Here is a 15,970-nt window from a genome sequence, read left to right as displayed (position 1 = left end):
CAAGGAAGGACTAATTTCCATTTCAAACTGCATTCTGGTACTTTGTACTCTAGCACCATTGGCCGATCAATATTTAATGCTTGGAGATTCTGACTCTGCGGGAGTCATGTCAGGGGACCTTGGGAGCCAATCTGCTTGAGCTTCTGCGTGATAATTATTCATGGGCTCCTGCCTCTTGCTCTTTCTCTCACACGGTCCCACTCTGCAGACTCAGTGCCTTATTCAGTCTTCTCTCTCGCTCTCTCCGCTGCTGTAGCCGGACCCTGCGCCTTCTCCGCCGCTCGGCATCTGCACATCCCTACAATGGCTAAAACAGCAATGGGTAAGGCATCGCGCTTCGTTCTCCTACGGCTTGCCCTGGAACCCACCTCTCACGTTCTTTCTAAGCTTAGAAGGCTTTCGGAGATATTTTATAAAGAAAAAAAGCGTTCATAGTAACACAGGAGCCAGGAAGGAGGGAAGCAGCTCTGGGGGTGGTGGGAGGGCAAAAAGGGGGTCCCTGGAAATTTAAAGCGAAGAATTTCCTTTAAAAGGTAGAAGCAGGTAAGTTGCCTTCCCCAGTGTAGGGGATTTGTTCTGTGTCCATATTTAAAATTAGGGTTCAGTCGTGGGGGGAGGGGGTGATCTTAACTGTTTGTCTTAAATGGGGTTAAGGGACATTTTGAAAAGTGCTTTGTAACGTCCTTTATTTCTTCTCTAGTTTAAAAAATGGGGAAGAAGGTTGGGGGGATAGGGAGGAAGGAAGAAGAATGCAAAGTCAAAGCGGTCCCATTCAGGCTGTTGGAAAGATGGGTGGAGACGAGTGAAGAGGGGGAGAACGGGGCAAATTTTATCTTATTGTCTCGTTGGAGAAAACGCTAGTCCTGGGGCGCGGTGCAGGGGGCGGGGGGCGCCGCGCCTTTGTTTTAGGGAGAGGGAGGGGAAGGAGGGAGGAAGTAGGGGAGGGCGTGGAGGGCGCGGGTGGGCAGCTGCAGGGGCGGGGAGGCGCGCAGTGGGAGGGGTAATGGGTCCTCGGTTTCGAAGGCGCTGGGGTGGGGTTTCTTTGTGTGCGGACGGGCGGTCCCGGGGGGGTGGGGGGAGGAGGCACCTGCAGCACTAGGCGCAGAATGCGGGCTGCCCCACCCTTTGCGGAGCCGCGCCATGGCCCTCCCCCCATCCCCACCCCCCGCAGCTAGGTGCAGCATCTTCAGCCGAGAGGGGGCCGGGCGGGGAGCGGTGCTCGACACCCAGTAGCCCAGCCCTGCGGGGACGACGGCGCCACACCCCATGCTCCTGACTTCTCGCTGTGGCTTCCGAGAAGGATCCGACCACTGCCCTCGCCCTCCCTCGCAGCCCCATTGTTCCTTTTTGGGGGAGGGGGGAAAGTAGGTTAACATTTTTCTTTCAGAACACATTACATGGTGATTAGACATAGACGCATATAAAGGCTTCTTTGAACTCGTACGATGGTTTTGGGGAAACGCTTCTGGAACCTAGATACAAATTAATTATAAAGACAAAGATAGGTAAACGTAATATAAAGCAAAAGAGGTCAACTTAAGTTGAGCCACATGAAATTTCGGTTTTGGAGGTCAGAAAGGGCCAAATAGCGACAATTGCACAGTGAGACAGATAATGGAGACAAAACGAGATTCCGGGTACAGGGTCTCCAGTCCCCAACCAGTCTGCGCCTCCAGCAGCCTGGAAGGCTCGCTCTGGGCGGCTCCGCCCTGCCCCACCCCGCCCTCCTCGCGGAGCTGTAAAACTTGGCATGGGAGGGGGCTAGGACAGGGCTGTGAAGAGGTTTTGGGGTCCTGGAGCCCTATTTTTTCCAGCCCTGTGCCTGGAAGCGCCCGGGCACCCTTCGGTGTGCGCAGACCGTGCGTTGCTCTCAGTCCCTGCACCGAGCCCCTCCCAGCCAAGTGGGCGGCTCTGCAGAAAGGCTGGCTGGAGCCCCACCCAGGCACACAAAGGCGCGGCCCCCACCCACTCGGCCGCGAGATGGTAGAGGTGACCCTTTCTCCGAGGCGCTGGGAGGGCCTCCCATCCACCGCCCGCGGAGCTCGAAGCCTTTCCCCGCCTCCCCCTCCCTCCCCGCGAAGCCTAGGACGCTCTATTCTCGGATTCCCGGGGATGGAGACCCCGCGGATGGTCTCCCTAGTAAAAAACTCTTTCTGCTAGAGCGGGGCGCGGCTGGGCCCCACCCCTTCCCAGATGAGGCCCAAACTCTGCAGCCGCCGCCCGGGTATCGGCGCACGTGGCGGGCAGGCGTGTGGAGCGCGGCCAACCCTGCAGTGCCCCGCGTCGCGCACTGCGCTCCCCTCCCCGCAGCCAGGCGCTCGCCCCTTGGGGGTGCAGCCTGGGGGACCGGTTTCTGCGCAGTGTCCTGAGCTACCCCCCATTTCCCACAATTCGCGGTTTAGCCGCCTGTACAAGACGGTTCTGAGAATGGGGCTGGGGCGCGATCTCACTCCGGGCTCTGCACCCTCACGGAGAGATTTTTGCTGCAGGAGGGCAGCTACAAACTCCTTGTCACCATCATCATCAGTATTATTATTTCAAACCATTATTATTGCATTACTCGGTGACCTTACTTGTTCTTACCAAAAAGGAACGTTGAATGCGTTTGGTTAAGGATTAAGCCTTGGTGCAGTCACCTTTCTGTCTCCTACCCCCTTCCCCAGAAAGGAATTCTCTCAGGTTGTGCATTTTACATTATAAAACAAATACATTTTGGGTTCCTGTTGGGATTGTGTATGGTCATGTGGGTGGGATATATGTGCAGGGGCTTGCTAAGGGCAGGGTATACGTGCCGATGATTGGTGGACAGTTCTCCGCAGAGAATTGTTTGTGGCTGCAGTGGGTGAAAATACGCAAATCCATTACTGAGATTTTGTGATTTCCAGCATATATTCCATAAAGTTCTATCTTAAAATATAAATATAGGTTATGCACAAAATTAGAACTGTGTTTTCAAGGCTGTTCTTCCAACTGCTGATCCTTGTTAAGGTCTCAATTGTGCAGAGAAACACTGATCGTGAAATGGTAGCCACCATCGCGTTCACAAAAATCCCAACCAAAACATGACAAAGACAAGGATCCTTTCTGCCACAAATAAGCTGCATTTGTAAATCATGAAAAGAAGCACAACTTCTGCCATACTAAAATAATAGATTTTAAAAATCATGCTAGGTACAAAGTATAAGCAATTAATCATTTGGGAGGATACTTTTTTCTTGATTCCTTAAACAGTTATTGTATTCAGCACAATTGTACTAGTTGCATATAATATTTCCCATTATCTTCTTTAATGAACTGGGCACCTCTAAGTGGATAGAGAAGTAACTAGAAGTGAAAATGCTGAGAATTGGGGCAGGATTTCAGGATGAACGGAATGAGAAACAGCGGTAACTTACCAATTAATCTCATGTGTTTAGTTCATACCAGGTGAGTAAATGAGTCTGTAATAAGCATTATGGGACTCACTATAGGCAGTTGCAGGTAACTAGTAGATGGTATAAATTAATACACCTGGTAGTGTTCATCTATGCATGTTAAAATTTCCTGAAGGTAGGTTTGTTTTTTATGACAAGATTGGATGGTTTGTGATACTAAAATCAAGAATTTTATTTAATGAACAAAATTCAGAGTGTATTTGTGGTATGAGTTACAGATATATGTGGCAATTATTTTAAGGGAGGGGACATTTTTATTACAGCAATTAACTCTGCTTTACTTATTAATATTCTTAGCAGAATTTTCTTTGTTACATTTAAAAAAAGTTTTAATTACTTTCAGTTGTTTCAAATTTTTAAATTACTAACGGGTAGGTTGCGGAACAATTTTAAATTACTAATGGGTAGGTTGCGGAACAAGCATTTGACCATTTACCCCATTGTGACTTCCATCAAATAGCTCATTCTCAGCACTAAAAATCCCGCAGCAGGCTGTGTATTTCACTCAGATTCAGGGAGTGATCTCCCAGAGTGCTATGAAGAAGATCCACACAAGAAAATAGTTTCCCTGCCAATAATTAAGGATCAGAAAAGTTTCTTATATTTGAGTAGTTCATAGAAGCTAACAAGCAGGATTTTTAAGTTAAATTTTTATGTACAATTAAAATAATAGATGAACCAATTACGTATTTGAGGATTTTTGTCACTGATAAATCCATACCATTTGAAGGAAGGGTCCTGATTTATCACCCACCACTGTTTTTGGGCTCCCAGTCATTCAAGACTTGACTGTATGCCCCCACGCCACCCCACTAGGTAGACGGCTCACACAAGACTGAGTAGAACTGGTCTCGGAGCAGGTGAGACCTCACAACACAAACCTGGGCGTGGCCACCCAAGCGGCTGTCTAACAGTTCCTTCTTGGGTCTCGGAAAAAGAAAGCTATTCTCTTGTCACCAGATCTGTGGCCTTGAATGAAAACTGCGAGAAACTTGCCAAGACAAAAAGTGAATACGAAATTAGCCAGTGACCCAGATGTTTCCAGAACATCCAGGTTCTTCAAATTAGAAAACCTTGGAGTGTGCATTAATGTTTCACCCCACTAGAGGGCAATCAAGTTCTCTAAAGAAGTGCAGGATTATTCTAGACCTACTTCCGAATGTTAGCTACTTTAAAAAAATTTTTTTATCTAGAACATCCCATTGCTTTTTCAATACGTTAGTGTCATGCTTTACCCTAGTTGACTAAAAGGGCTTGAGCAACTTTTCAAGGAGGCAAGACAAAATGAGTGATTTTCATAATCCGGAAGTAGGTTTAGGTCCTGATTAATCATTTCCTTATTATTATTATTTTTATTATTTTACTTTCTAGTTTAATTGCATTGTTATGATATTAACCATTTATGTTATTTTTTGGTTTTATAGTGGATAAATGGTAGAAAATGGTCAGTACTAATAGCAAAATTACATAGGGACAAAATGTTTAACATTTAAAGGAATAAATTAAATGAATTGTTTGCTTTCTCATTTTTTTATTATTTGCCTAGCGCTGGAGACACACCTGAAAGTCAGAATCCTTGCCCTTAGGGAGCTTGCAGGCTGGTAGGTAAAACAGGTGGACACGTTGTGATGCTGAGGAGGGGTACCAAAAACTAGCTGGTACTATTTTTTCCAACAATCTACGTTTATTTTTCTTTTCCATTCAAAGGACACTTTTCCAGCCAAATTCAGTGTGATTTCAACTTGGACAATTGAATCTAATTTTTACCAGCTTTCAACATTGAGCATTTCCTTGTAATAGTTTTAGTAGTTTAGTAGGAAATCGGGTTTATTTTTAATGAAAAAGAAACATAAGCATAGACTAATTTTTAGGATTATCAAAATGGATTTTTTTCATGTTCGCTTTGGCAGGGTAATTTCTTCTTTCTTATATTTCATGTGACTTTAATCCATTGTAAAATATTTAATTGTCATATTACGGTGTCGCTCAAACTTTAATGTGCATATGAATCACCTCAGATTTTGATTAAAATGCAAATTCTGAGGGCTGGGCTGAAGCAGGATATTCCAAAGCTGCATTGCTTCTGCTGACCACCAAACCTATCAAGTACAGAAATAGAAAACTGTAATACCTGTATATCTCTAATAATAAGATCTAGCATTATGTCTTAATGTTTTTAATTCCATGGCGATCTTTACATACTATTTCATTTCCAAACTCATATACTTAGGGATTTTATTCTTCTGGGAGTGATGTGTTCTGTGCCACCACACTTTGTTAATGGCATTTTTAAAAATATATTCATATTGCAAGACTCGGCAGAAGACCTTTGAGCGTGATATGAAAATGAGAATTTGGCTCTGTGTGTGTAAGAAGAAATGAATATGGTTAGTTGAGAAGAATGATAAATCAGTAATGCTTGCCTACCGTTGTTTACAAAACAATGTGCAGAAGGAGGAGTTCAGCCCAGAACCAGAACCATTGAGATGTGGGGTAATGTGCAAAGGAATTAAAACGAGGTTTGAGCAGACTAAAGTTGTCTCTTTGTATACCCAATACCTATTTTATTTATTTTTTTGTCTCTTTATATACCCAGTTATATACCCCAACTATTCTAATGCAGCATTTCTTTCTGGATACCAAATGAGAAAAATACTAAGAATTTATTGAATATGGCTGTATACTGAAGAACAAATTACATATGTAATTTTCTTACTTGAGCCAATAAAGGACCTTGATACTAGCTTTCTAAGAAACTCAGCCTAGGGGAAAAAAATGGGTCTTTAAGAAATATCATCAAAGATATCAAATGTCAGTCCTCTCACGGTGCTTCTTGTGGGTGGCTGACGGTTTCTGGAAATGCTGTCCTGCGGAAATGATACTCTACGTAAAATATTTCAAATTAGAAATACAGCATCTTCCAAAGAGGGTACTAAAGCGTGGTGCCAAATAAAACTGATGAAGGGTATACAGTTACTCAGCATGAAGTTGGATTAAGCCTTAAGGTTATCCATTCCTTTGGTGGTGGTGGTGGTTTTTAACTGTTCATTTCAGGGTCTCTCAGAAACTGGGAAAGTTTCATTTTTGCAATTCCTAGTACATTTTTTTAAAAAAGGAGCCATTTCAGAAGTGCTGTATGTTTTAAACATTAAATACTAGCAGTCAGTCACGACTTCACATATAACCTCATTTGAAGGTAATCAAAATCTAAATTTGAAGACTGAGCCAAAAAGTATTCCTGACTGATCCTTTAATAAGTAATTCTACTGGGTTGTTCTTCCTTTCAAGAATCATGTTTCTGGCAGAGACACAAATTTCAGGCTCTCTGTAAGAAGTGATTTTTATTTACTGATTTAACTCTTTTAACTCTTACACAGCACATATAACATGCTAAGCGCTGTTCTAAACACTTTGCATATATTAACTATTTTAATCATCCAGCAGTCCTAAAAGGTAGGTACTATTACAGGTAAGGAAACTGAGGCACTGTGAGGTAAAGTGACTTGCCCAAGGTCACACAGTTAATCAGATCTAGAATTTTGACCCAGACCATCTGACTCCAAAATCTGTGCCCTTAAGGAGTGGTTGCTGCTCGTTTGTCTGCTCTCAACCCACTGTGGATATCTTTCCAATGATAACGCCATTTTGTTTAACAGGCCTGAGATGGTCTAGCCCTTTCTGAGCTCCAACTGAAACGTTGAAGAGGAAGTAGCTTCAAATTGATGAGTAGTTTTCATCACTGTCCTGGGGCTTATTAAAATGTTGTGATAAAGCTTTGGGGGTAAAGAGACCTTGGGGTTTCTAAGGTATGGAACACTTGGCTGACACCTCAGCTAAGAACACAGCAGTGACTCCTAGTGTGGACACACTATGATGACTAGCTCTGGGGACAAAATATGAAGAAATAAGCTTAGCGTAAAAGGAATACAGCAGCCCAGACATCCACACTTAATACAACTATGGAGTATTACTTTAAGATTTTCTTCATTGTCTTACCTCCAAAGCAGGCAGGCAAGCAAGAGAGGTCTGTGGGAAGTCTCCAAATCCCCTGTGAAACATTTTTAATTATCTTTTAATAAAGGAATCGGGCCCTGTCATTTGTCAAGGAGACATTTGCAGTAGTAAAATCTGTGTTTATATAACCCATTTTTATTAGTCCCGATTAAAGATAACATTTAGTGTACATTTGTTCTCACAAAACACTTTTATGTGAACATAAAGGTTAATTAATGCATTTCAGCAATCATTTTGCTAGTCATCTGGAAATACAGCTTCTCTAGGAATCGTACTTGTGGGAAGAAGCCACACATGATACTATTAGACTATCATGAAAATATTTTAAGTTTTTGAACATTTGTGATTTTATTGACCTCCAGATTAAAATATTGAATACTTTGAAAACTTTATAGGTTCCAGATTTTTTTATGAAAAGAAATAGTGGATTACATTGCTCAAAAAGCATGTTAAAAGTAATTTATTTTTATAGAGCAAGGATATTGTCTGCAACTGACTTTTTTTTGTTGTTGTTAAGATTGTAAAGCACTGCCTTCATGAATTGCTTACTTAGCAGTAGCTCTCCTGGAATAATTGTACTTTGGATGTCAGAATGTGTACATTATCCATTAGTACAAGTACTTAGTATAACAATAGATTCTTAGTAATGTGAACTGTCAAGCTTTCAGTTTTATGTCTTTACATTAGGATAAAAAGAATGAAATTTATCTAAACCTAGTACCACAAATACTTTTACAAGGGAGCTTTTTAATGTTTAAATTAAAATTTTATTGACATTCTGTTCCCTCCTTTGGAAGATTTTGTTCCTATGAACTGCAGCCATAAAGTTTAATTTCTACTCAATAAAACTGCTCACAGTAAACCTCATTAATAACAGTGTTCCAGTTTGGGCTTCCTAGTGGGTAACCCACACAATTGTGCTTAGTTTACCTTATACTGACTGTTGCAAAACTGGGTTCAGAAAATCCCATCAAAATGTCACTTGTTATCTCTTCCAGACTCCAACAAGAAGGGCCCCTAGCCACCTCAGGCAGTTGAACAAGAAACAAGGAGAGTTACTGCAGCCTCCCTTGAAACTTTGCTTCGGAACATTGCTATCTTTGGTCTTTTTTATTCCCAACACAAATATCTATTGGTGTTATTTAAGTCATATAGCTTGATCGGAGAGATACCAGTTAGCATCCTCATGATAATTGTTCAAACACAAGAAAAATACCAAAGTTAATTCTTTGTAAATCACGTCTTCTGATGCCTGGGTCACATAATCCAGCACTTCTGTCACTTTAAAATTACAGACCTTTTCATTTTACTTAAGATCTACTTTTTCCTTTTGTGGTTTAAAAAAAAACAGGCAGACAGACATAATAGACTGAAAAATGTTCAGAAGGAAAATATTATGACCTATCTATATGGGATGGTCATGGTATACTAGTTCCTCTATTTAAAAATGAATAAATTCAAACTCAAAGGATTTACTGGTTGGAGTTCATGTGGTAAACCTCAGAGCAAGGGCTGGAACACAGCTCAGCACCCACTTCACTGTCTTACAATAAAGAGTTTCCTCACAGAGGGTAATCAGACATGGGGAAAGAGGAAACCCACACAGTGGGCATATTTGCCTTCACTTAAAATTCATTAATAGTTAATGTCATTAAAGTAAAACAGATAACTGAGCACCAATGGTGCTCCTAACCGTATGTGAGGAATTGTTGTGAGAATATAAATAAACACAGTACTCACCCTTGGAAAATTTAGTCTCTCAAAGAAAACAAGACCCTGTACGTAGGGAAAACGTGAATAGCAGTAATGGTAATGTACAAGTATAACTAGAATCTTCCCAATTTTAAGAGCTTTATGCTACTCTCTAATGTTACAAGATGATGAATGAAGATATACTAAGACCATAAGTACCGAGATACCCCAAAAGCATATAAAACATGAGTAACTAACCCTTATCATCAACCATTCCAGCCAGGGCATCCTTTAGTAAAAATGCTTCTCAGACTTTACTGACCATCGGCAGCATTTGGGGAACTACTGATTCTGCATTTATTACAGGTCCCCAGGTAGCACTGATGTTGCTGGTCCAGAATTACACTTGGAGTAAACCTAAAATGAATTACCAGCTAAAAATACTAACCCCCTTCCCTGACTCCCCTAGATGGATAATGAAATAGTATATGAAAAAATAATCATTTTAAGCAAACACTTAAATTGTTACACTTCATGAATATCTACATCTCATAACAAACCCACTAGAAATTACTTGGAATTATGGAAATGACCACTACTTAATAATTCTTTTTGGTAGAGAGAGAGCCAATATCTTTATAACATAGCTGCCAATACAGTATATATTTAAGACAACTAAATCCATTTTGGGTAGTGCCAGAATTTAATAGTCAAGCATTTTATCTAGGTCGAAACACAGTAGTCAAGAAGGATAATTAAAGTGAAAGAACATTTCCTTTGTATATATTTCTCATCTCATGTTTCCCTCTCATATTTCATACCTCCTCTTTGAATTCATATATAAGTTCAATCAGAGTGAGCCTGTCTACCCAGTAAGGCGTATCAACATAAGATGTCACATCCAGTAGAAACGAAAACTCATTCTAGAAACACTAAATTATGAAAGTTGTTATTGAGATCTCTTGGAGAGGCAGGAAAGGGAAATTGTATCACAAAATACACACGAGTCTCTTCCTTAAACTTTTATTAACCCAATAATAATTGTCTCTCAATTCACCCTGCCAGGTACAATCTCACTCTCCCCCTTCCATTTTCAACAGCTCCTTTAGCTAGATCTTTAAGGGATAACTCCAGGTACTTTCTTATGTGGATCAATTTAGCCTTTCTCCTCCACATCAGTTCCTAAATAAGCACGGCAAAGACACTAGAGACAAATAGTGGAATCAGAATATTCCTTAGATGACTCTAATTGAGAAAAGAATATGAATACTTAGGGTTTAGTATTTTTCTCCCAGTCATATTTGAAAGCAACACCTTTTCAATCCATAGTGTTTCAGGTACTAATCAATAATTTTTTTTAAATCTGTAACATGTTGGCAGAGTGTAATTATTAGAGTAAGGTACCTTGAGAAATCAAATTAGCATTCGACATCTGACTAAAAAGGCTTAAGGGAGGATAATTCATTACCCACATAAAAAAGCGTTCTGGGCATTCTGTTTTGCCTCCAAAATATCGATTTGTATAAACACATGGTACATAAACTGGGAATTATATTTATGACACAACTGCAGATATATTAATAGAAATATGTGCTTACAAGTACAGTTATAGCCCTTTTTCCAATTATATACGGTTGGTGATTATCACAATCTGCATATAAAAGTACTCAATATATTTTGACGTTGATAAGCCGTAAAATACAGATGATAGGCTATACTCCTCTTTTCTCACAAATACAGAATAATGACAGGAGTTTTATATGAAAGCAAAAAAACAGTTCAAATTCCTACAAGCTCATACTCTATTTTAATGGGTGGCAGAGCTTAGCTTTGAAGAAAATGTAGCTCTCTTGCTTAAAAAAGAACAGTGAGCTGCTGAAATGCCTAGCCGAAACACAAAGGCAGAGATTAAGGAATTGCATCTCCTGTCAGCCAAAGATTCCGTTAAAAAAAAAAAAAAAAGTTTAGTAGTAGGAACAACTGAAATTCAGTATTTAAAAAAAAATGTTTTTTTCTAAGAGCCAATATTGAAGAAATACAGAATTACTGAATTTCATCTGCTGAATTTTTTTCTTTTTCATGAAATTGACGTGGGGAAAAAAACACTTTTGTACACAATTGCAGTCTGTATTGGTTAAGGTCACTAGGTGTACAGTTTGTGCTCAGCGGCTAATCTAAGGGTTGGCTGTTCGAACCCTCCCAGTATTACTGGAGAAGAAAAAGCCTGGCAATCTGCTTCTGTTAAGATTACAGCCCCGAACACCCTATGGAACAGTTCTACTGTATAACGCAAGGGGTCGCCATGAGTCAGAATTAACAACAACAACACAGCTGCGGTCTGTACTGGTTATGAATGGCAGCAGATAGTATTACAGCTTACTCAAGAAATGAAGAAAAATGTAACTTGGGAGAAAACACTGAACTTTGTGTGCTGCTTGGGTAGCTGAAAAGAATTTAAGAATTTCAAAGGGAAGATGGCACTCCTGACAAATAACAAATAGCCAAGAAGTTATTTTATCCAGAAGACTATGTTTTATCACTTTTGGTGAACTGTAGAAGTGAATGGTGAATACACAGGGTTAGGATAGTCAAACGACTTCTGAGAGGGCATGTAATTACAGTCGTACCATTAACTGTGAGACAAGTAGTAGCAGGCTTTCAAAATCAACCTCGAATCTACCTTCCCTTGATCTTTCCCTCCTGGGAACGCTTACAGATTTATTGTATAACAATAAGTGTGGCAAATAACCAGATACTGTCTTGTGGCAACTTTGTTATCATCTTCCCTTGTCATTTATTGTTCACCTATATGTGTCAGCTAGGTACAAGTCGAGTACCCCTGTGCACTTTTTCCCATTCACACATTGCTCAGGAAAGAGCCAGGTTTCAAATCTAGCACACTCGCCACTGTACTCCAGCTTCCATATCTTAAGCTATTTGTATATTTTGTCTGGTATGGACATTTTTGTGTCTTATACCTAACTATCCTGTGGGCTTTTGAACCAGAAACATGTTCCACTTACTTTATCCTCCTCACAGCACCTACATGTACAGCAATATGCTATTGGCTAACATGTATTGAGCACTTAAACACCGCCAGGATTGGCGACTGTGCCAAACAAACTTCTTGCAAGTATTATTATCATCCCCATTTTTACAGATGAGAAAGGGAGGGAGGTGAGGTCACATGGAGCCAGTAAGTGGCAGGGCTAGGCTTTGAAACAAGTCAGTCTGATTCCAGAGCCCACTTGGCTAACCACTGCACACACAGTCTTCCTTGGACATGGGGCTATGGTTGTGTTTAATGATTGGATGAGAATAAGGGCAAAGAGAAGCAGGTAGAATGATAGAAAACAAGTTCCATAATGCTTTGCTGTAGCCAAGCTTTTTAAAATGTCAAAAGGTCACCCAAAGAAAAAAGATCAATTTGGAGAAGATTAATTTCTAACGGTATCAGTATAACACTTCAGTTTTTCAATGCATTATCTAATTCAGTCCTTATAACAATATCCTGTCCTCATTTTGTGTTTAAATAAACTCATGTTCAGAATGCTTAGTGAACTGTCTTAAGGTTTGAATAGGTCCTGAGCCAGTGTCCATATTCTTCCATTTGTTATACCATGTTCCAACATTTACTCATATCTAGTCATTCATTATTGGGACCAAAGAAAAAAGCAGTAGAACATTCGAACCAGTGCAGAGGAAACAGCCAGCTGTCTCCTCTTTCTCCTCATAGAGTTCATTACCTGCTGTCATCTTATCCATCTTGTGAAGGATAGAGGCGGGAGGGTTTTCTTCCATTTTGCTTAGGAACCAAGCAATTACAGTTGCACCACTAACTAGTACAAGTTTCAAACTATCAACAAACCTACAGCTAGGAGATAAGGGCTAAGTAAGAGAAGCAAGCCACTTCAAAACACACAGAAATACCAATCTGCAGCACAAAATAAGGGTAGTAGTGGAGGGAAGATCAGAACTCAATCTGGCTCCAACATCTGTGCTCCTAACCACCACCCCACACTTAGTCTTAATGGGGAAGCCAGCTGGGCCACAAAAGGAGAGCAGGAATCATATGCAGCTAATAGACAGCCCCTCCCTGCCCAACCCTTGATAAATAAACCATATAAGCATTTACAGAACACTTGTAAACCAATAAGCTTTTATAGAACACCTGCTAACTGCTGCACACAATCCTACATGCTGGGAAAAGCACAAAAATATATGTATAAGACATCACCCCTGGCCCCAAAACTTAAAAGTAGCAAGAAACAGCTAGTAGAAAACGGTAGAGGAATCAGGGCTAACCTATGTGAAATAAGTCAGGAAAATGACTGTGTCCTTGAAGAAGAAACTCAGAGCCCCTTGTGATGGGAAGAAACCACTAAGTTTGATTCACTTCTGGTTTTAGGGAGGTACGAGCCCAGCCCTATGAGACTGCATAACTCACAACCGTTGGAGACACTGCTTAATCATGACCACAGCCCAGTGCAAAGCTCCTCTCCTGCCCTACCTGTTAGTACTTGTCACTGTGGAAGATGTCAGCAATATTCTAAACCATAGGTCCATTATCCAGACAGAATAAGTCTAAAGAAAATAGAGAACATAAAAGAGAGCAAACGTTGTGCCTTCACGCATTACCGAGTTGTGCTTTTCTAAATATCAGCAACTTATTGTGCCAAATTCCAATTCATATTTATTTCTATTGAATTTTTGCCTTCCATTTTTTATTGGGCCTGTTTCTGAACAAGTTGTGTACTGCCTAAAATAAAACTCAAAGGTTATTCCAATCTCACTTAGCCAGTTATACCAGCATGTACTCATTCTCACATCTTCACTGGGTACCAGGAATTCAAAGGGAGTTCCAGATGGCATCCAAAAAGCTTGTATTTTATGCATCACTTACTCTGCCTAAAAAAAAAAAAAAAAAAGATTTAAAGCCACAAGTAGATTTTATATGTAGTATATGGAAGCATGGAATTTGCCCTGATAATTTGACATTCAAGACATGAGTTGCTTTGAGAAACATTTGTAATATTTTTAAAAATATGCCTACAAAGTAAATACTACGAAACATAAACATTCAGAAAGAGGAAAAAATTTGCATAACAGACATGAAAAGGAAATTTTCGTTTTCTTTAAAATACGGTGTCATAAAATAATTTCGTTAGATGAAGGTAGGTAAAGAAAACCCTCACTGACAAAAACAGTGCCCTTAGGGCCAATTGATAAAGATGAACCTGTATGCAGTGGGCAAGATACTCCATTTAAAGACAAAATTTGCTATATTTTTAGCATCATAGAATCCCAAAGCTTGGAGAGACGTTTTATAGATGAGAATAGAGACCCAGAGAGGTTAAGTAACTTGCTCAAGGTGTTAAAAAAAAATCCAAGGTTCTTAAAAGACTCCATTGTTTGCTGTGGAATCATCTCCAACTCATGACGACCTTATGTACATACAACAGAAGGAAGCATCGCCAGGACCTGTGCCATCTTCGTGATCCTTGGTATGTCTGAGTCCATTGTTGTAGCTACTGTGTTGGTCCCTCTCACTGAGGGTTCCCCTCGTTTTCACTGACCCTTTACCGAACATCATGAACTCTTCTAGTGATCTTTCCCAATGACATGTCCAAACTAATCAAGTCAAAGTCTCACCATCCTAAGGAGCATTTGGGTTGTATGTATTTCTTTTAAAACTGATTCGTTCCTTCTTTTGGCAGCTCGTGGTACATTCAGTACTCTTTGCCATTTAATCCAATCAGCATCTGATACTTACTTTCATATCTGTAAAATGGATTAATTCAGATTTGTTCTACTATCCAAGAGCATAGCATCACTTGAAAGAGTCTCAACACATTCTATAACTATGTAAAGTAAAAAGGAAATGACATTTTTCTTGAAAATTCTGTAACTGGAGGAATTCTGAAAATAAGAGTACACATATATTGGAGCCCTGGTAGTGCAGTGGTCAAAAGGTCAGCAGTTCGAATCTACCAGCCACTCATTAGAAACCATATGGGGCAGTTCTACTCTGTCATATAGGCTCCCTATGAGTCAGAATAGACTCAGCAACAAAGGGTTTGATTTTTAGTTTGTTCACATATATTGCATCAGTCATAAGAAGCAGCAAAAAGTATCACACTTCTGGATGCATTCACAGTGCAGAGGAATTTGCTTCCCAAGAGTGACTAAAACATATGACCCCCTTTGAAAGACAAGTATTTGGGCTGTCCCAAGTGCTCTGGAAGAGAGATCGAAGGTTTCAGTGATCTCAGAAAAAGAAAAAAAATCACTGACATAATACAAAAATTTTTTTTTTATTATCCAACATCAAAAATGTGCAAGCAGATTTAGAAGAAGGAGCAAGAGTCAAATATCAAAGAAAGATATTGATTTTTTGAAAGAGCTTACCATCGCCTTCCGTTCTATTGGACAACACGTCCTGCTCGACCACACCGTGACTGAGGGACAACACTCCAAGTCTGGTGCTAACAGGTTGTACTTGATTTCTAGATAGCCAGGAGGCCACTGGGAAAAGGGCACCAATAACCGAACATGGATTGCTCCGAAGACATCACGTCCTTCTGATCAGAGGCTGAACACACGTTAGCAGATGAAAAGTAGCTTTTGTTACTTACGAGAATCAGACAGCATATAACCAGGAAAGTTCCATCACAAGCAGTCCTCCCTCGAAAGCTGTCTGGGCAGAGATGAAGACTCTTCCTTGTACACCTGACTTTGTGCCATGGGCGAGGGGTTTCAATGTGGGGCCCTAGCTACTGGTGGCCTCCCTTGGCCAGGTAGGTCCACTTAGGTGGACTGTAAGCTCAGGC

The 15,970-nt window shown here is 40.5% G+C and overlaps 1 protein-coding gene across 1 annotated transcript in view; it reads left to right on the top strand.

Moving 5' to 3' along the window:
• Positions 1-212: 212 nt before the first annotated feature.
• Positions 213-15,970, top strand: part of STMN2 (stathmin 2) — a 56,650-nt gene continuing 40,892 nt past the window's right edge. The window contains exon 1 of the mRNA XM_049854334.1: positions 213-322. Coding sequence (XP_049710291.1) covers positions 304-322 — 19 coding nt within the window. The 5' untranslated portion in view covers positions 213-303. The remainder of the gene's footprint in view (positions 323-15,970) is intronic.

The sequence above is a fragment of the Elephas maximus genome, chromosome 15 (assembly GCF_024166365.1).
Source record: "Elephas maximus indicus isolate mEleMax1 chromosome 15, mEleMax1 primary haplotype, whole genome shotgun sequence".
Lineage (NCBI taxonomy): Eukaryota > Metazoa > Chordata > Mammalia > Proboscidea > Elephantidae > Elephas > Elephas maximus.
Note: the sequence above shows the minus strand (reverse complement) of the source record. Positions and strands in the feature narration are given on the sequence as shown.